We start from the raw sequence: 21,362 nt of genomic DNA on the forward strand, positions 1-21,362 counted from the left end.
AGTCTGGGCGACAAAGCGAGACTCCATCTCAGGAAAAAAAAAAGTATACTTTGATATCTAATAGTGTGTTTCTTTTTTCTTCTTTTTTTTAGAGCTGGGTTCTCACTTTGTTGGCCAGGTTGATCTTCAACTCCTGGTCTCAAGCAATCCTCCTGCCTCAACCACCCAAAGTGCTGAGATTACAGGAGTGAGCCACTGTGCCTAGCCCTTTTTTCTTTCTTCTTTTTTTTTTTTTTTTTTTTTCTGAGACGGAGTCTGGCTCTGTTGCCCAGTCTGGAGTGCAGTGGCACAATCTCGGCTCACTGCAAGCTCTGCCTCCCGGGTTCCCTCCATTCCCCTGCCTCAGCTTCCCGAGTAGCGGGACTACACGTGCCTGCCACCACACCTGGCTAATTTTTTTGTATTTTTAGTAGAGACGGGGTTTCACCGTTTTAGCCAGGATGATTTCGATCTCCTGACCTCGTGATCCGCCCGCCTGGGCCTCCCAAAGTGCTGGGATCACAGGCGTGAGCCACCACGCCCAGCCCTAAAACTGATCAGTGTTCTAAAGGGCAATAAAACACAACCTTTGTAAATGGTCATCCTCACTACCAACAGAAAGGAAAAAAAATTATTGCATCCCTGTTCATTTCTATAAATTAAGCTCTACTGTTAGAGGATTGGAAGGCATCTGGTCCCTTATCAATTATTAGTCAGTGTTAGATTTTCTGAGTCAGATGATCCTTGGGCAGCCTTGTTTTAAAATGCTCTAAAAAATGCTCTAGCACAGAATAGCCAACACAATACTGAAGAAGAACAAAGTTGGAGAACATAATTGGAGAAACACTTAAAGACTTTAAAGACACTTGACCGGGCATGGTGGCTCACGCCTGTAATCCCAGCACTTTGGGAGGCCGAGGCGGGCGGATCACAAGGTCAGGAGATCGAGACCACGGTGAAACCTCGTCTCTATTAAAAATACAAAAAATTAGCCGGGTGCTGTGGCGGGCGCCTGTAGTCCCAGCTACTCCGGAGGCTGAGGCAGGAGAATGGCGTGAACCCGGGAGGCGGAGCTTGCAGTGAGCCGAGATTGCGCCACTGCACTCCAGCCTGGGCGACAGAGCGAGACTCCGTCTCAAAAAAAAAAAAAAAAAAAAGACTTTAAAGACACTTAAAGACTTACCATAAATCTACAAGGATTGACAGTGTGGTTTTGGAGAAAGAAAAGGCAAATACATATATCAATGGAAGAGAATAGAGAGTCCAGAAATAGACCCATGCAAATACAGTAAACTGATCCTTTTAAGGAGCAAAGGCAACTCAGTGGAAAAAAGATAGTCTTTTCACAAATAATGCTGAAACAACTGGACATCTTGTTGCAAAAACATGCACTTAGACACTAACCTTACATCTTTCAGTACCATAAAACTTCTAGAAGATAACAGGAGAAAATCTAGGTGACCTTGGGTTGGCATTAAATTTTTATTTATTTTTATTTATTTTTATTTTTTTTTTGAGACAGAGTCTCTCTCTGTTGCCCAGGCTGGAGTGCAGTGGCACGATCTTGGCTCACTGCAAGCTCCGCCTCCCGGGTTCACGCCATTCTCCAGCCTCAGCCTCCGGAGTAGCTGGGACTGCAGGCACCCGCCACCATGCCCGGCTAATTTTTTGTATTTTTTAGTAGAGATGGAGTTTTCACCGGGTTAGCCAGGATGGTCTCCATCTCCTGACCTTGTGATCTGCCCACCTCGGCCTCCCAAAGTGCTGGGATTACAGGCGTGAGCCACCGCGCCTGGCCTTTTTAAAAAAACTTTTAAGTTCAGGGCTGTACATACAGGTTTGTTATACAGATAAACTTATGGCATGGGGTTTGTTGTACAGATTACTTCATCACCCTAGGTATTAAGCCTAGTACTCATTAGTTATTTTTCCTGATCCTCTCCCTCCTCCCGCCCTCCACCCTCTGAAAGGCTCCAGTGTGTGTTGTCCCTGTCCATGTGTCCATATGTTCCCATCATTTAGCTCACACTTATAAGTGAGAACATGTGGTATTTGGTTTTCTGCTCCTGCCTTAGTTTGCTAAGGATGATGGCCTCTAGCTCCATCCATGTTCTTGCAAAGGACATGATCTCATTCTTTTTTATGGCTATATAGTATTCCATGTTTTCTTTATCTGGCATTGAATTTTCATTTTTATTTTTTATTTTTAGAGACAGGATCTTGCTTTGCAGCCCAGGCTGCAGTGCACTGGCATGATGATAGCTGCTGTCTCCACCACACCTGGCTAATTTTAAATTTTTTTGCAAAGACAGAGTCTCACCATCTAGCCCAAGCTAGTCTTGAACTCCTGGGCTCAAATGATCGTCCTGCCTCAACCTCCCAAAGTGCTGAGATTACAGGTGTGAGCCACTGCACCTGGCATTTATTTATTTATTTATTTATTTATTTAGGGGACAGGGTCTTGCTCTGTCACAGACTGGAGTGCAGTGGTGTGATCATGGCTCATTGCAGCCTAGACCTCCCAGGCTCAAGGGATCTTCCTGCCTTGACCTCCTAAATTGCTGGAATTACAGGTTCGAGTCACCATGCCTGGCAAAATTTTAGATACGACATAAAAAGCACGGTCTATAAAAGAAACAATAGATGAATTGTACTTCATTAAAATTAAAATATTTTGCCCTGTATAAGATACTGTTAAGGGAATGAAAAGTCATAAACTGGAAGAAAAATTTGCAAAACATATATCTGAAAGGCCAGGCGCGGTGGCTCAAGCCTGTAATCCTAGCACTTTGGGAGGCCGAGACAGGCGGATCACGAGGTCAGGAGATCGAGACCATCCTGGCTAACACGGTGAAACCCCGTCTCTACTAAAAAATACAAAAAACTAGCCGGGCGAGGTGGCTGGCGCCTGTAGTCCCAGCTACTCGGGAGGCTGAGGCAGGAGAATAGCGTAAACCCGGGAGGCGGAGCTTGCAGTGAGCTGAGATCCGGCCACTGCACTCCAGTCTGGGCGACAGAGCGAGACTCCGTCTCAAAAAAAAAAAAAAAAAAAAAAACAAACATATATCTGATATAACAGATACATTGATATATTGTATACATCTGGTATCTTGTATCTAAAATACACAACCAACTTTTAAAACTGAGCAATAAGAAAAAAACTCCAAAGTAGCCAGGTGTGGTGGCTCACACCTGTAGTCACAGGTACTTAGGAGGCTGAGGCAGGAGGATCACTTGAGCCTGGGAGGTCAAGAATGGAGTGAGCTGTGAGGGCACCACTGTACTCCAGCCTGGATGAAAGAAACAGACCCTGTCAAAAAAGAAAGAAAGAAAGAAGGAAAAAAAGAAAAGAAAAGAAAAGAAATGAAATGAAATGAAAAGAAAAGAAAAGAAAAGGGAGGGAGGGAGGGAGGGAAGGAAGGAAGGAAGGAGGGAAGGAAGGAAGGAAGGAAGGAAACACGATAATTTTGTCCCGTTTCCTGATCATTGTAATTTGGAGCACTGAAGTTAAGGGTGTAGGCTCTATAGTCAAAAGATCTGTGAGAATTCTCTTTCAGTCCCTAGTGCTTAACTTGGCGTTGGGTAAGTTACTTAACTTGCTTTGTTTCAGCTTCCTCATGGCAAAAAGGTTATTGTGAGTTTAAATGAGTTAATTTACATTTTATAACTTAATACATATGCATAGCACTTGGAAGCATGTTTGACATTAAATGAACACTCAACAAATGTTACTTTTTTTCTTGGAATTTTGAACTGTATAGAACTTCAACATTGTTAAATAGTATTCTCATGGTCATGAGATGGCTGTTGCAGTTTCAGCTTGATATCCAGAGGCAGGGAAAAGAAATAACTCTGTTTTGTGTTCTGGAAGACTTCTTCTCTTATATGAGTCTCCCGTCAGTTTTCTTTTCATGGCTCCCTGGCCAGAATTATGGCACATGCTCATACCTAATTTAATTACCTACAAAAGTACTTAAGACACCTATGATTATTTGGCCAATCAACATTCACCTTTGGATCTTGGGAGGGGGGTCACATGGAGAATGAACACATGAACAAACTGGGCCTCTGCAAAGAAGGGGGATGGGCAGGTGGTGGAAATGGATTTGGGTAGGCAATTAACAGGATTTGCTTCATGTATTAGCTCAAAACGTATACAAATTTGAATTCCTTGTCTTTCCTCTTACACCTGCACCTCTTCTTATCTTTCCTATTTCTGTTAATGATTTCAAAAGAAACCTGTGCATTTTCTTTGCTTCCTTCCTTACCCTTGCCCTTTAAATCCAAATAGTTGGCAAGACATACTGGAAATAATCTGCCTACACATCATAAGCTTTTCTCTATTCACTTTATTGCCACCCTCTTTCAGGTACTCATAACTTGTCTCCTAGAGCAGTGCTTCCTAAATGTTTCTCTGCATCAGAATCACCTGGAGAATAAAAATGCAGATTACTGGATCCCAGAACTAATTCAGTAGTTCAGGAGTGGGAACCAATAATTTACATTTTTAACAATTTCCTAGTTGATGCTAGTGCTGTTCTAGAATATTTTAACAGAAACCAGGCAGGCTTTCTTCCTCCAATTCTTCTCCATTTCAGTCTAGCCTACTGAGAGCTGCCAGTATTAATCCTCCTTAGCAGAGTTTCAGCACATAATCAAAAACTTTGGGGATTCTATAAAGCTAAGGGAAACAGCTCATTTGGTCCAGACAATAGTTGTTTATGGATTACTGGTTGGTATTTTTTTTCTTTTCTCTTTCTGTCTCTCAACTACTTTATTGAGATGTAGTTCGCATACAATAAAATTCACATTTTTTTTAAAGAAGTGATGGGGCTGGGTGAGACTTTATTTTTATTTTTAATAACACCTTCATTGAGATACAATTTACATACCATACAAGCCATCTATTTAAAGTGTACAATTCCACCCGGGTGCAGTGGCTCACGCCTGTAATCCCAACACTTTGGGAGGCCAAGGTGGGAGGATCACCTGAGGTCAGGGGTTTGAGACCAGCCTGGTCAAAGCGGGAAAACCCCGTCTCTACTAAAAATACAATAATTAGCTGGGTATGGTGGCACGCACCTGTAATCCCAGCTACTCGGGAGGCTGAGGCAGGAGAATCGCTTGAACCCAGAAGGCAAAGGTTGCAGTGAGCCAAGGCACTGCACTATAGCCTGGGCAATAGAGGAAGACTCTGTATCAAAAAAAAAAAAAAAAAAAAGTGTACAATTCTGTGGTTTGTAGTATATTTACAGAGTTGTGCAACTGCCCCCATAATCAATTTTAAAACATTTTTAATACCCCGAAAAGAAACCCTGTACCCATTAGCAGTCACATCACTTTCTATTCCTACCCATAGCCTAGGCAACCACTAACCTACTTTCTGTTTGTATGAATTTCCCTATTCTGGATATTTTATATAAATGGAATAATACAATACAATACGTGGCCCTTTGTGATGGCTTCTTTTACTTAGGATAATGTTTTCAAGGTTCATTCGTGTTATAGCATGTATTAGTACTTCATTTCTTTTAATTGTTGAATAATGTTCCATCATATGGATATACCATATATTCATCATTGCTAGACATTTGGGCTGTTTCCACTTTTTGGCTATTATAAATAATGTTGCTATGAACATTTGCGTACATACTGATTGGTATCTTTCCTTTTCTTTTTTTTTCTTTCTTTCTTTTTTTTTTTTTTGAGATAGGCGCGATCCTAGCTCATTGTGGTCTTGACCTCCCGGGCTCAAGTGATCCTCCCACCTCGCTCCCAAGTAACTGAGACTACAGGCACACACCACCACACCTGGCTAACTCTCTCTCTCTCTCTTTTTTTTTTTCTCGATAGAGACAGGGTCTTGCTGTATTCGGTGTCACTGGGACCACGCGGAACCCCTTCTGTATTTTTTTCAGCCCCACCTTCAGTTTGCTTTCTCTAGACTTTGAGAGGCAGTCACTGTTGCCTTCGATAATACTTCCTCCTTTTCTTTCTTTTTCTCTTTTTTTCTTTCTTTCTCTTTTTCTTTTCTTTTTCTGGAGAGGGAGTCTCGGTCTGTTGCCCAGGCTGGACGACTGTATATTGCCTAACCTGGTCTAGAACTCCTGGCCTCAAGCAGTCCTCCTGCTCAGCCTCCCAAAGTGCTGGGATTACAGGCATGAGCCACTGTGCTCAGCTGATTGGTATCTTAATACACAAAATCGGCCAGGTGTGCTAGTTCATGCCTATAATCCCAGCACGTTGGGAAGTCGAGGTGGGTGGATCACCTGAGGTCAGGAGTTCGAGACCAGCCTGGCCAACAAGGCAAAACCCCATCTCTACTAAAAATACAAAAATTAGCCGGGCGTGGTTGTGTGCACCTGTAATCCCAGCTACCCAGGAGGCTGAGGCAGGAGAATAGTTGGAACCCAGGAGGCAGAGGCTGCGGTGAGCCAAGACTGTGCCATTGTATTCCAGCCTGGGTGACAGAGCAAGACTCTGTCTCAAAAAAAAGAAAAATATATATATATATAAAATATATATGTATACACACACGTATGTACAAAATCCATTATTAAAATCACAACCTCTGAACTCCCAGGACACACAATTTCTTTGCCACTTATTTAAAAATTGGCATATGCTATCCTGTATTTGTCTTACAATGAAATGTTCTATCTCCTCCAATAAACTAGGTTTTTATTTTTTATTTTTTATTTTTGGGTGGGTGGGGGACAGGATCTCACTCTGTTACCCGGGCTGGAGTGCAGTGGTGCGATCATAGCTCACAGCAGCTTCAAACTCCTTGGGCTCAAGCCATTCTCCTGCCTCAGCCTCCTGAGTAGCAGGGACTATAGGCACACATCATCATGCCTGGGATGGGGACTCACTTATGTTGCCCAGGCTGCTCTTGAACTCCTGGACTCAAGCAGTCCTTGTGCCTTGGCCTCCCAAAGTGCTGAGATTACAGGCATGAGCCACTGGGCCCAGCCTCCTGCAATAAATTCATTTTTTTTTTTTTTTTTGACAAAGTCTCACTCTTGCCCAGGCTGCAGTGCAGTAGTGTGATCATGGCTCACTGCAGCTTTGAACTCCTGGGCTCAAGCGATTCTCCCACTTCAGCCTTCAGAGTAGCTAGGACTACAGGTGTACACCACCACACCCAGCTAATCTTTAAGTTTTCTGTAGAGATAATGTCTCAGTATATTGCCCTGGCTGGTGTCAAACTCCTAGCCTCAAGTGATTCTCCCACCTTGGCCTCTCAAAATGCTGGGATTACAGGTGTAAGCCACTCTGCCCAGCTCCTAATAAGTTATTAATTTCATAAGCAGAGTATGTATTTTATTTCTCTGTGCACTCCTAGCATCTAACATAGTGACTTGAACTTCCATAAATGTTGATAATTACAGCTGCTTTTCTTCAATATAAAGCTTTGTCTGGGAAGAAAAGATTACAATAACTTTCTGTATTAAAAGCTTGGGATGGGGCCAGGCGCAGTGGCTCACGCCTGTAATCCCAGCACTTTGGGAGGCCGAGGTGGGTGGATCACCTGAGGTCAGGAGTTTGAGACCAGCCTGGCCAACATGGCGAAACCCCGTCTCTACTAAAAATAGAAAAATTAGCCGGGCGTGGTGGCATGCACCTGTAGTCCGAGCTACTTGGGAGGCTGAGGCAGGAGAATCGCTTGAACCCTGGAGGCGGAGGTTGCAGTGAACCGAGATCCTGCCACTACCCTCTAGCCTGGGTGACAGAGCGAGACTCCACCTCAAAAAAAAAAAAAAAAAATTAAAATGGCAGGGCGCCTGTAATCTCAGCACTTCGGGAGGCTGAGGCAGGAGAATCTCTTGAGCCCAGGAATTCAAGACCAGCCTGGGCAACATAATGAGACCTTGACTCTACAAGAAATTTTTTTTTTTTTTTTTTTTTTTTTTTGGAGACGGAGTCTCGCTCTGTCGCCCAGGCAGGAGTGCAGTGGCCGGATCTCAGCTCACTGCAAGCTCCGCCTCCCGGGTTCACGCCATTCTCCCGCCTCAGCCTCCCGAGTAGCTGGGACCACAGGCGCCCGCCACTTCGCCCGGCTAATTTTTTGTATTTTTTAGTAGAGACGGGGTTTCACCGTGTTAGCCAGCATGGTCTCGATCTCCTGACCTCGTGATCCGCCCGTCTCGGCCTCCCAAAGTGCTGGGATTACAGGCTTGAGCCACCGCGCCCGGCAAGAAATTTTTAAAAATAGCCAGACATATTGGTGTGCACCTGTGGCCCCAGCAACATGGGAGGCTGAGGAAGGAAGATCACTTGAGCCCAGGAGGTTGAGGCTACAGTGAGCTATGATCATGCCACTGTGCTCCAGTCTGGGTTGACAGGGTAAGACCCTATCTCTAAAAAGGAAAAAAAAAAAAAAAAATTAACTCCAAATGGATTAGAGGCCCAGTGTGATGTCTTTTACCTGTAATTCCAGTGCTTTGGGAGATCAAGGTGGGAGGATTGCTTGAGCCCAAGAGTTTGAGTCTGCAATGAGCTATGATTGTGCCACTGTACTCCCACCTGGGTGACAGAGTGAGACTTTGTTTCAAAATTTAAAAAAATTTAAAAAAGGATAAAATATAAATCTTAGAGGCATTTCTGGAACTGGGGTCAATTGGAAGTTAATGTGGCAGATTAGCATCCAAGATGGAGCTGCTTTAGTCTCCACTAAGTTTAATAAAATTAATAATTCCTACTGTTCCATTAAGACATTCCAAAGTGAAATTGGCAGTTTTTTAAACAGTGAATATGTTACATTATTGTTACTAGTACAGTAATTGTATAGTACTATTGCTTTACAGTATTGGTGCAAATGTCAAAGTGGGAAAAAGGCAGATAATGTCTTAGTATCATTATAATAGTTTAAGCATGGGCTGGGCGTGGTGGCTCACGCCTGTAATCCCTACACTTTAGGAGGCCGAGGTGGGTGGATCATGAGGTCAAGAGATCCAGACCATCCTGGCTAACATGGTGAAACCCTGTCTCTACTAAAAATACAAAAAATTAGCTGGGCATGGTGGCACCCGCCTGTAATCCCAGCTACTCAGGAGGCTGAGGCAGGAGAATCTCTTGAACCCTGGAGGCAGAGGTTGGGTAGATTAACTGCCTGAAAACATCTCAGGGATTCCCCAGGCGTCTGCAGACTATAGTTTGAGGTTAATTCTCTTCATCCCTGCTAAAATGTAAATTCCACACTTGCAGGGATTTTAATCCCTTGTTCATTGATATGCCTCCAGGGCCTAACACATAGTAGGTGTTCAATAAATATGTATTTAATTATTTAGTTAATGAAGTTAATCAGAATTAGAGCATATTACTGAAGAGCTATGTTCTCCATGATTGGAAACACATTTTTTAAAATTTGTTTTTGGATGGATAAAATATACAGCAGGAGACATGGTGAAAATTCTCCCACTTTGCTTTCCCCAAAGTACGTAAGTTCCTTTCTGAGAGGTAATCACTGTTATCAGTTTCTTCAACATTTTTCCAGTGATATTTTATGGTTCACAAGCATCATATACACAAGCATATTCCTTTCTCTCCTCACAAATATGGTGGCATACTATATACATATGGGCTGTGTCATACCCTTTAATAAGTAAACTTTTTCTTTTGGAATAATTTTATTTACTTTTTTTTTTTTTTTTGAGACGGAGTCTCACTCTGTCGACCAGGCTGAAGTGCAGTGGCACGATATCGGTTCACTGCAAAACTCCGCCTCCTGGGTTCAAGTGATTCTCCTGCCTCAGCCTCCTGAGTAGTTGAGATTACAGGCATGCACCACTACACCCGGCTAATATTTTGTATTTTTAGTAGAGACGGGGTTTCACCATGCTGGCCAGGCTGGTCTCAAACTCCTGACCTCGTGATCTGCTCACCGTGGCCTCCTAAAGTGCTAGGATTACAGGCATGAGCCACCGCACCTGGCTAGAGATGGGGTCTTTTTTTTTTTTTTTTTTGAGATGGGGTCTTGCTCTGTCACCCAGGCTGGAGTGCAGTGGCCGGATCTCAGCTCACTGCAAGCTCCGCCTCCCGGGTTCACGCCATTCTCCTGCCTCAGCCTCCCGAGTAGCTGGGACTACAGGCGCCCGCCACCTCGCCTGGCTAGTTTTTTGGATTTCTTAGTAGAGACGGGGTTTCACCATGTTAGCCAGGATGGTCTCGATCTCCTGACCTTGTGATCCGCCCGTCTCGGCCTCCCAAAGTGCTGGGATTACAGGCTTGAGCCACCGCGCCCGGCCGAGATGGGGTCTTTCTATGATGCCCAGGCTGGTCTAGAATTCCTGGCCTCAGGTGATCGTCCCACCTCTGCCACCCAAGTTGCTGAGATCACAAGCATGAGCCATCACGATTGGCCTTGGAATAATTTTAGATTACAAGAATGTTGAAAAGATAATACAGAGAGTCTTTTTTTGTTTTTTGTTTTTTTTTTTTTGAGATGGAGTTTCGCTCTTGTTGCCCAGGCTGGAGTACAATGGCATGATCTCGGCTCACTGCAAACTTTGCCTCCTGGGTTCAAGCTATTCTTCTGCCTCAGCCTCCTGAGTAGCTGGGATTACAGGCATGCACCACCACCATGCCCGGCTAATTTTGTATTTTTAGTAGAGATGGGGTTCTCTATGTTGGTCAGGCTGGTCTCGAACTCCTGACTTCAGGTAATCTGCCTGTCTTGGCTGCCCAAACTGCTAGGATTACGGGTGTGAGCCATCGCACCTGGCCCCGTACAGAGATTCTTGTATACTCTTTACTCAACTTCCACTAATGTTAACATCATATATAACCATATGGCTATGTCAAAACTGAGAAATTAGCATTGTTACAATACCATTAACTAAATTACAGAATTTATTTATATTTCACTAGGTATGTCCTTTTGGTTCTAGGATCCAATTCAGGATACCACATTACCACATTGCATTTAGCATGGTGCTTCTTTTTTTTTTTTTTTTTTTTGAGACAGAGTCTGGCTCTTGCCCAGGCTGGAGTGCAGTGGTGCAATCTGGGGTCATTGCAAACTTTGCCTCCTGGGTTTGAGCGATTCTCCTGCTTCAGCCTCCTGAGTAGCTGGGATTACAGGCGCCCACCACTATGCCCAGTTAATTTTTTTGTAGTTTTAGTAGAGACAGGGTTTCACCATGTTGGCCAGGCTCGTCTCCAACTCCTGACTTCAAGTGATCTGTCCATCTTGGCCTCCGAAAGTGCAGGGATTACAGGTGTTAGCCACCGTGCCTGGCCTCGCATGGTGCTTCTTATTCACTTAAAATGTATCTTGGAGATTGTTTCACATCAGTTAATATGCCGTAGTCTCATTAGAAGGACTATAGAATGAATTCCTAAAAGTGAAATCGCAGAATCAGTGATTATGTGCATTTAAAGATTACCAAACCCTCTCCCTTGAAGAAATTACCAGATCCTTGCCAGATGCGGCGGCTCACACCTGTAATCCCAGCTCTCAGGGAGGCAGAGGCGTGAGGATAGCTTGAGCCCAGGAGTTTGAGACCTGCCTGGGCAATATAGCGAGACCCGGTTCTCCACAGAAAGGGGGAAAAAAAGACACAAAAAAGAAATTACCAGACCCTTTTTTTTGCGGGGGGGAATTTTTTTTTTTTTTTTTTTTTTGGTTTTTCTCTTGAGACAGAGTCACCCTCTGTCACCCAGGCTGGAGTGCAGTGGCGTGATCTCCGCTCACTGCAACCTCCGCCTCCTGGGTTCAAGTGATTCTCCTGCCTCAAACTCCCAAGAAGCTGGGACTACAGGCGCACGCCACCACAACTAGCTAAGTTTTTGTATTTTAGTAGAGACGGGGGTCTCACCATGTTGCCCAGGCTGGTCTCGAATTCCTGAGCTCAAGCGATCCGCCCGCCTCGGCTTCCCAAAGTGCTGGGATTACAGGTATAAGTCACGGCTTCTGGCTTAGACCCTTCTAACTGGTCCCCCTTTGAGTATTCCAAGTTTCTTCACATTCCAAGATTAGGATTGGACAGTGATAATGTAAAGCGCTCAAAAAGTTTTTGCACTCTTCAAAATAATTTTTTTAAAGTCTACTGACACAAATACACAAATACATATAGCATTGCGTGATTTACATTATGCCAATAATTCCTTGTACCGTGACCTGTGTATATGGTTGAGTCCTCTTAGGACCACTAGGGGGCTCTGCTAGAAGGGTTTATATAATTTATGTCAGCCCACTTAGGGGAAATGTTTTGAGATGATGTTTTAGAATTCTGAACTCTTAAAACTTTAAAGAGATAATCTAATCCAGTTTTCTCATTTCGTAGATGAGGAAATAAAAGCCGGCAAGACAGCTGCCATGGGAGAGACTGGAATTTTAAAATCTCCTCTTGGTTCCTGGGACAGGAGTTTAAGAAATTCTTTTGCCGTGTGCCTCCACTGATTCACCTCCATTGGCTATTTCCGTGTTTGCCACCACAATTTTAATTATTTTTGGTAAGACCATGTATTTGTGATTTTTTTTTTTTTTTTTTTTTTGAGACGGAGTCTCGCTCTGTGGCCCAGGCTGGAGTGCAGTGGCCGGATCTCAGCTCACTGCAAGCTCCGCCTCCCGGGTTCACGCCATTCTCCTGCCTCAGCCTCCCAAGTAGCTGGGACTACAGGCGCCCGCCACCTCGCCCGGCTAGTTTTTTGGATTTTTTAGTAGAGACGGGGTTTCACCGTGTTAGCCAGGATGGTCTCGATCTCCTGACCTCGTGATCCGCCCGTCTCGGCCTCCCAAAGTGCTGGGATTACAGGCTTGAGCCACCGCGCCCGGCCTTTGTGATATTTTTATAATAGATATTTTACTTATTGGCTAGGTGAAGGAAGTGCATGAAGTATAAACTTCTAAAATGACACCCTTATTACTTGTTCCAAAATGTTCTATTCAAAATGTTTCTCAGTACCAAACCATTACTACTATGCACCTTAGAAACCACTTTCTTTTCTAAAAATTATTATCTTTAGAGATAGGATTTCACCATGGGGCTCAGGCTGGTCTCCAACTCCTGGGCTCAAGTGATCTGCCCCCACTAGGTCTCCCAAAGTGCTGGGATTACAGGCATAAGCCACCGCGCCCGACCAGAAACCACTTTCAAACTTACTTTCTACTTAAAATATTTTATACTTTTTGTTTTGTTTTGTTGAGACATAAACTTGCTTTGTGGCCCAGGCTGTATGTAGTGCAGTGGCGCGATCTCGCTCACTGCAACCTGCGCCCCCCAGGTTCAAGCGATTTTCCTGCCTCAGCCTCCAGAATAGCTGGGATTACAGGCGCCTGCCACCACACCTGGCTGATTTTTGTATTTTTAGTAGAGACGGGGTTTCACTATGTTGGCCAGGCTGGTGTCGGACTCCTGACTGCAAGTGATCCGCCGCGCCAGCAAAAGCGTTTTACTCTTATCTGTACTCATTTACACATTCAATATTTATAGAGTGCCTACTATCACCAAGCACCTTTGTAGGCCTAGGTTTACGGAAATAAGGCTCCCCCTCCCCCATCCCAGTCCCCTGAAGGGTACTATAATTTCTATTTCTCCAGTTTTCAATTTAATATATATGAATTTTCACACGCTTCAGTTCAGTGGTTCTCATAGTGTGGTCCCCGAACCAACACCAACAGCAGCAGCAACTGGGAGACTTGTTAGAAACGCAGTCTTAGGCCCACTCCACACTCTAGGGATGGGCACAGGAGTGTGTGTGTGTGGTGTGTGTGTGTGACAGAGAGTGTGTGTGTGTCAAGCTCGGTATTAAATAGGTCAAAGATCAACATCTGACTTCTAAACCCACCCTCAGGCCTCTCCACCGAGTACCTGTCTCAAACCCAATCTGATCCAACAATAACCAGCCTTAATTCGATAATCTGTGCTACCTGAGATGATGGGAATAATCGTGGTACTATAAATGTTGCAGAACAAAAACGACTGCAGTGGATTTTCTGGGGCTACACCAGCTGAAAATGGGCCGGACTGAGATCCGCGAGAGCGTTTTCCTGCGCTAGACACGGCGTTCAGCCTCCGGGTTCCGGGTCTAGCTGAGTCAGGGCGGCGTTCCAGCCGAGTGCGGCTTCGGGAACCCGTTCGGCTGCGCCCGAACCTTCGGTCAGAGGCCAGCGCTGGAAGCCCCGACCACAGCACCTGGGTTTAAACAGGAGCGGAGGCGCCGGGTAGGACCGGGCGGGCCGGCTACGGCCGGCCACCTTGGAAGCCGCGCCCTCGCGGCCCCAGACGCCGGCAGGGCGGAGCCACGCGGCCGCAGCCCCAGCCGAGACGCGAGCTCTTGGCTCGGGCGTATGGGGGCTACAACGGGAGCGGCTGCGCCGCCCGGCCGGGTCAGCGTCGTGCGCATGCGCCGACCCGGCGCCATTTTGGTGGCCGGGCGCGGAGGTGATTCCACACTGAGGCGAGCGCGGCGGCCGGGGTGGTAGTGGCAGTGTTCGTGTGCTCGGGTCTGAATCGCCGGGGGAGGAGGCGGTGGAGGAAGAGGTGGCGGCGGTGGCGGTGGTCGTAGCGGTGGCGGAGGAGGCGGGTACGAATCAGCTGCGGGCGGAGACATGGCCAACATCGCGGTGCAGCGAATCAAGCGGGAGTTCAAGGAGGTGCTGAAGAGCGAGGAGGTCAGAAATGAACTCCCGGATATCCCCCATCTCTGCCTGGAGCGGGAGGGTCCTCCCAGCTGCGACCCCGATATCCCCGGTAGTCCCTGGGTGGCCCTCCTTGCGGCCGCCCTTCTGCCTGTGAGGAAGCAGCAGTGTTCCCCTCCTCCTTCCGCCGCCTTCCCCTCCCCTCCCAGAGCGCTAGGATGAACGGTCTCGCGGGCGGGTGGTCTGGGGTGGAACACGGTTTGGGGAGCTGATGGACAGGGGGGAGCTCCTCGGAGGGGTGGAAGCTCACGAGAGAACCCGAGGCGGTGGCCACAGCTGGAAATGTGGCTGTGGGGTGGGGAGGGAGCAGGCCGAGCCTGAGAAAACCCGGGAAGTGGGTTGGGGGAAGGGGAAAGGTGGTAACTGGATACGAAGAGCAGTGCTGCTCAAAGGCCCACACTTTTGAGGGTATTTGGGGTTATTGCCTGTCAGGCCTTCACTGTTCTTTTCGTAGGGGAGGAGCGGTGAGTCCAAAGGTATTGATTAGAAAGGAAGGACATTCAGAGTTAGTCCTTCTTAGTTGGGTGTTAGGAGTCAAAGGGAGACATAATAGAATACTGTCTTATTTGGTGGCGGGGGTAAGGGAATTTTCACCTGAGTTAGCAAGTTATTCCAAACGGGATAATTATGTCTTGCACTTAACCCCCAAATTCGTAGGCCTAATTTTTATTGACATCACAATCTTTTTTGAGTGGGCAAAGGCGAGGTGTTTGGTGTATTAAAGACATGTAAATATTTTTAGTTAGGAAAAAAATAATGGGATGTATGAGTAGTTTATTTCAAAATATTGTTTACAAGTTACCGATCAGAGAGACTGTCCTAAGACAGTGCCTCTGTGACTCGTGTTGTGCCACGAAACTTCATTATGATGTCCCTCATAGGTAACTTGATTCTTACTTTTGAAAAGTAGACCTATTAAAAATGTGAGATTTCACCAGATTAATACATTATTTCATCTCCTTATTAAGTGAGTAGATTTATCACGACTTAACAGATTTTCAAAAAAATTGCCTGCCGTTGCTCTTAAGTTCTGCAGAATTTATATACATTAGTACTACGTTTATTTCTGTAAGATATTCACAATGCTCTAGTAATTTGACTCAAAATTATGCAAGTATTAGTACAGTGTGTCGTACCAAGATGAACAAGAATGCCAGATTGTCTTCCCCACATGAATTAAACAAAAAGTAATACAGAAAATGATTATTTTCAAGTTTCACATACCATTATTGAATATATCATTGCTATTTTTGTTTTTCTTTTACGGTTAGTACTTTGATAGTGTCAATAATGATTTGTGAAATTCAGCATTCTAAATATGTGATGAGTATACATGGAGAAAAATTATTTAAAATTCAAAAATGACAACAGACTTACTGAAAGTAGTAGTATGTAAGTCATGATCGGTTTTACAGAGCATGTGTATGAACTCTGACCTCTGTGTTCATATGCCAAAACTCTGAATGGAAGGATGACTTTGTGTTTTGTGGTACAGCGCAGAAATAGAGTCAATAAGTGTCTGTACTGATACAGTGAAACAGCAATTTTAACTTATTTAATATGAAAATGTATTCCAGGTTAGCTGACATACATACTCCTAATGAAAGATAGCAGCTAATATTGTTGCCAACAATCTAAAACATTTCTTGTTTAATAAGGTTGTACAAGCCTGAAACTTAATAGACTTTTAGTGCTTTATTTTCTGTTACAAATGGTAAGTTACTGCTTTGGTAATTAATATGGTCTCTTTGCTTTTTATGAGCTCACTTTTCACTGTGAGATTCTTAGTACTTAAGTTGAAGATTACCAGAAATACTTGTATTGCTCTCTAGTAATGCATATTGTTAAAACAAACAAACAAACAAACAAAAAAACACTGCTCTTTATACGTAAGGGATGATGAAGCCTTACTTCAGATAAGCATCAAAAGTGTTTCAGAAGAAGAAAACAGGAAATGCAGACAGGTTTTTTGTTTGTTTTGTTTTGTTTAGAACAGTACCTGTATAAATATGGAAGGAAACTTCTTTTGGGAAAATCAGTTGCAAAGAACATTTAGGAAAGAGTCACATCATTTAATCTTGCAATAAATATAACCAATAAATAGCTTATTTTCGCCAGTATTTTTTGATATTTTAGTAGCCCCAGTTCTGTAAGTGGATTGTTATTTTCAACTCATTGAAGACTTGTAGTATAGTCCATGTGTTTCCTTTTTAAGGGTGTAAATCCAGTCTTTTGAATGGCTGATCAAATAAATATTTCATCATGTCACTTTTTTGGTAAATCTGCACTTTACCAAAATTTATTTCATGTGCTTGTATGCTTGCGTTTACTAAGAACACTGGTTGATTTAAGGACTTTTTGGGGTGGCCTTATAAGTGCCTTTGTAAAGATAGCTGACGCTTACTGGATTCTGGTTATGAGAGATTATAAGTGACCATTCTTAGAGTGTGTTAATTAAAATACAGCCAACAAGATAAATGTGAAAAGCAAGATGCAGAATAGTGTGGAAGAAGCCACCATTTGTGTTAAAAAGAGGGGAATATGTGTATTTGTCTTTATAGGCAAAAGGTTTCACAAGAAATTAGTAAAATTGATTGCTTTCTGTGTAGAAAAATTGGGTCTCTGGGGCACGGGGTATAGATATTTTTTGAATTTTGTGTCATACGAATGTGATTTACTCAAAGGCACCAGTTGGCCTCTTTCCCTTCAGACAGTGTTTGGAAATTTGTCAGATGTTTCTTTTTATTTATTAATATTTATTTTCTTTGTTTTAGATGTTTGTTTTTAAATACGAGTGTGAATTTTAAGCAGTTTTAAATAATATTCCAAAGTTGTTAGGCATGGAATATTGATGTAAAGTACGTTTTATAATTTATGAGTAGGATTACATTTTATAATTTATGAGTAGGATTACATTAGTAAATTGTTTATTGTGAGGATATAAACCCATAATCAATGTTTTATTCATAGGTTGTATTATTTACTATTAGTTATTGCTGCTGTTAATAACTAGTTGTCATTTGTAGAATGGCTAGTTGTTCTTAGTGTTGTTTGTTTATACGTTATTGCTAATTCTTAAGAATAGTTCTTTAGATTTTCTATTTCCTAGATGAGAAAATAGAGATTTAGAGAAGTTAAATTATTTGTTTGCAAACACAGAGCCTGGGATTTGGATCTAGGTCTGCTTGTGTTCATATTGTACCACGCTGTCATGACTTGCCAAGGATAGGCATGCTTTTAATTAACTTAAAAAATCGAGCCTGGTTTGTATTACTGGTTAAAGGATTTAAACACAGTTTAATTTGCTAGTTTAAACTCATTGAAATAAGTGTTACCTATAATTAGCTTTAAGATTTACTTGAATTTCTTTCTTTTTTTTTTTTTTTTTCTTTTGAGAAGGAATCTCGCTATCTCGCCCAGGCTGGAGTGCCCAGTGGAGTAATCTCTCAGCTTACTACAACCTCTGCCTCCCAGGTTCTAGAGATTCTCCTGCCTTAGCCTCCCGAGTAGCTAGGTTTACAGGTGCCCGCCAGCATGCCCAGCTAATTTTTGTATTTTTAGTAGAGACGACATTTCACCATGTTAGCCGGGCTGGTCTCGAACTCCCAACTTCAAGTGATCCGCCTGTCTTAGCCTCCCAAAGTGCTAGGATTACAGGCGTGAGCCACCACGCCCAGCCAGATTTACTTGAATTTCAACATACAGAATATTTTAAAATCTGAAACTTGATGAAATAAAACACCCTTAAATCAGTTCACTTACTCTTGTTGCTCTTATGCTGTATGGCACCTGTTGGTTTTTCATGTTGTAATTACACTTTGGTAACATTTTCTTTTTTTTTTTCTTTTTCTTTCCTTTTTTTTTTTTTTTTTTGGAGACAGTTTTGCTTTTTTTGCCTAGGCTGTAGTGCAATGGTGCGATCTCAGCTCACTGCAACCTCCGCCTCCCGGGTTCAAGCAATTCTCCTGCCTTAGCCTCCTGAGTAGCTGGAATTACAGGCATGTGCCCCCATGCCTGGCTAATTTTGTATTTTTAGTAGAAGCGAGGTTTCTCCATGTTGGTCAGGCTGGTCTTGAACTCCTGACCTCGGGTGATCTGCCTGCCTCGACCTCCCAGAGTGCTGGGATTACAGGAGTGAGCCACTGCGCCTGGCCAACATTTTCTAGTCTCATAGGGTGTGTTTAAATCTGTGGCACAAACAAATTGGTTTCATGAAAATTACTATAGTACATTAAGTTTTCCTTCATCATTTAAATAGATTTTTATATCCATTTTCCTTTAAAATTTTAATGTATTTGATCTAGCTTGATCTAGGTTATTCTATAATAAAAGTAGTTGTAAATCTCTAAAAGTAAGCCTTTTGATTTCTGTAGATCATGGGTTTTTTAACCTTGTCACTATTGATATTTTGGGCAGATAGTTATTTGTTGAGTGGCTCTCCTGTGCATTGTGGGATGTTTAGCAATATCCCTGACCTCTACCAGTATATGCAGGTAGCACCGCAAACCCCCAGCCCATGTCCCCACTATCTCCTCTTGCTGGATGCATCAACTAAAAATGTCCCCAGACTGCCATATGTTGAGAACTATGTAGACAAAACTTTTTTTTGATACAGAGTCTTGCTCAGTCACCCAAGCTGGAGCGCAGTGGCACGATCTCAACTCACTGCAACCTCCACCTCCTGGGCGCAAGCCATTCTCCTGCCTCAGTCTCCCGAGTAGCTTGGATTACAGGCGCCCACCACCATGCCCTGTTAATTTTTTTATTTTTAGTAGAGACGGGGTTTCACCACGTTGGCCAGGCTGGTCTGACAAAACTCTTAATAGAGTATTTATGGGCCAGGTGGGGTGGCTTATGCCTGTAATCCAACATTTTAGGAGGCTGAGGCTCGATTGAGGCCAGGAGTTCAAGACCAGCCTGGGCAACATAGTGAGACTTTTGTTACTACTAACATTTTTTTAAAATAGCCAGGCCTGGTGGTATGTGCCCATAGTGGCAGCTACTTGGGAGGCTGAGGCTGGAGGATGCTTGAGCCCATGAGGTCAAAGCTGCAGTGAATTGTGATCATGTGACCGCACTCTAGCCTGGGCAGCAGCGAGACCCTGTCTCAAAAATGAAAAAAGAAAATAATTCCTGGCTATTTGTTAATTATATAAGAACAACACAGCCAGGCGCAGTGGCTCACGCCTATAATCCCAGCACTTTGGGAGGCCGAGGCAGGTGGATCACGAGGTCAGGAGAGCGAGACCATCCTGGCCGACATGATGAAACCCCGTCTCTACTGAAAATACAAAAATTAGCTGGGTGTGGCGGCATGGGCCTGTAATCCCAGCTACTCAGGAGGCTGAGGCAGGAGAATTGCTTGAACTGGGGAGGTGGAGGTTGCAGTGAGCTGAGATGGCACCACTGCACTCCAACCTGGCAACAGAGCAAGGCTCTGTCTCCAAAAAAAAAAAGAATACTTTGAGACTTAACTAACTGTATCAGATGTGTAAGATAATTTATCTAAAGAATAAATGGACCCGGACAGTAAAGACACAAAAAATATATAATGGCTTTGAATGTTTTATTTTTAAAACTTTTAAGTTTGTTCCCCCTTTTTGATGTTTTTCTGTTAAAATTTCTCCCTTTTGATTTTAATAAAAAGATAAAATTCTCTACCAAAAATAAATGTAACGAGAATTTGAACAGTTGTTTAAGACTAGAGGCAGGCTTGGTGGCTCACATCTGTAATGGCAGCACTTTGGGAGACTGAGGCAGGAGAATCGTTTGAGTCTGGGAGGTCAAGGCTGCAGTGAGTGGTGATTGTGCCACTGTACTCCAGCCTGGGTGATGGAGCAACACACTGTCTCCAAATAAAGAGTAGAAAAGTGGTTTTTAAAGTTTTTATTTTCATTTTATTTTTCAAAAGTGTTTTTGAAAGTTATGCAAGTTACAGTTTTATGTAATATTTAAATAGTATTTTTTATGGGTTCTGAAATGGATTGAGCAAGGAAAGTCTATAGATTGGATTTTTAAAAAATCAAAGTCTGTGCAGGTAATATGTTTGGGGTGAATTCCTTGTTTACACTGTTACAGAGACTTTGAGCTCTGTCCATTGGGCGTAGGTTTAGACACATCTGGGCTCCCCTAGCTTCTTCCCTTTTTATTTGTGTGGTTTTTTGTTTGTTTGTTTGTTTGTTTGTTTTGAGACAGAGTCTCACTGTCACCAAAGCTAGAATGCAGTGGCATGATCACAGCTCACTGCAGCCTCTAACTCCCCAGGCTTAGGTGATCCTCCTACCTCAGCCTTCCAAGTAGCAGGGACTAAAGGCATCTGCCACCATGCCCAGCTAATTTTTGTAATTTTTTGTGGAGTCAAGGTTTCACCATGTTGCCCAGGCCAGTCTCGAACTCCTGGGCTCAAGTGATCTCCCGCCTTGGCCACCTAAAATGCCGGAATTGCAGACGTGAGCCACTATGCTTGGCCTGTCATCCCTTCTTAAAAACTATACACTTTTTTTTTTTTTTTGAGACGGAGTCTCCGTCTGTCGCCCATGCTGGAGTACAATGGCGCAATCTTGGCTCGCTGCAACCTCTGCCTCCCGGGTTCAAGCAGTTCTCCTGTCTCAGCCTCCTGAGTAGCTGGGATTACAGGCGTGTGCCACCATGCCTGAGGGTTTTTTTTTTTTTTTTTTGGTATTTTTTGTATTTTTAGTAGAGACGGGTTTCACTATATTAGCCAGGCTGGTCTCGAACT

At 43.7% G+C, this 21,362-nt stretch overlaps 1 protein-coding gene across 7 annotated transcripts in view; it reads left to right on the plus strand.

Annotated features, from left to right (window-relative positions):
* Window positions 1-14,246: 14,246 nt before the first annotated feature.
* The window catches only part of UBE2K (ubiquitin conjugating enzyme E2 K), an 86,025-nt gene continuing 78,909 nt past the window's right edge, over window positions 14,247-21,362 (plus strand). For 3 of the 7 annotated variants that reach the window (XM_025385132.1, XM_025385133.1, XM_025385135.1), the window contains exon 1: window positions 14,247-14,596. In XM_025385132.1, coding sequence (XP_025240917.1) covers window positions 14,534-14,596 — 63 coding nt within the window. In that variant the 5' untranslated portion in view covers window positions 14,247-14,533. The remainder of the gene's footprint in view (window positions 14,597-21,362) is intronic. The other 4 variants (XM_025385137.1, XM_025385134.1, XM_025385136.1 and 1 more) reach the window with 3 other exon arrangements.

This window comes from Theropithecus gelada, chromosome 5 (assembly GCF_003255815.1).
Source record: "Theropithecus gelada isolate Dixy chromosome 5, Tgel_1.0, whole genome shotgun sequence".
Taxonomy (NCBI): Eukaryota; Metazoa; Chordata; class Mammalia; order Primates; family Cercopithecidae; genus Theropithecus; species Theropithecus gelada.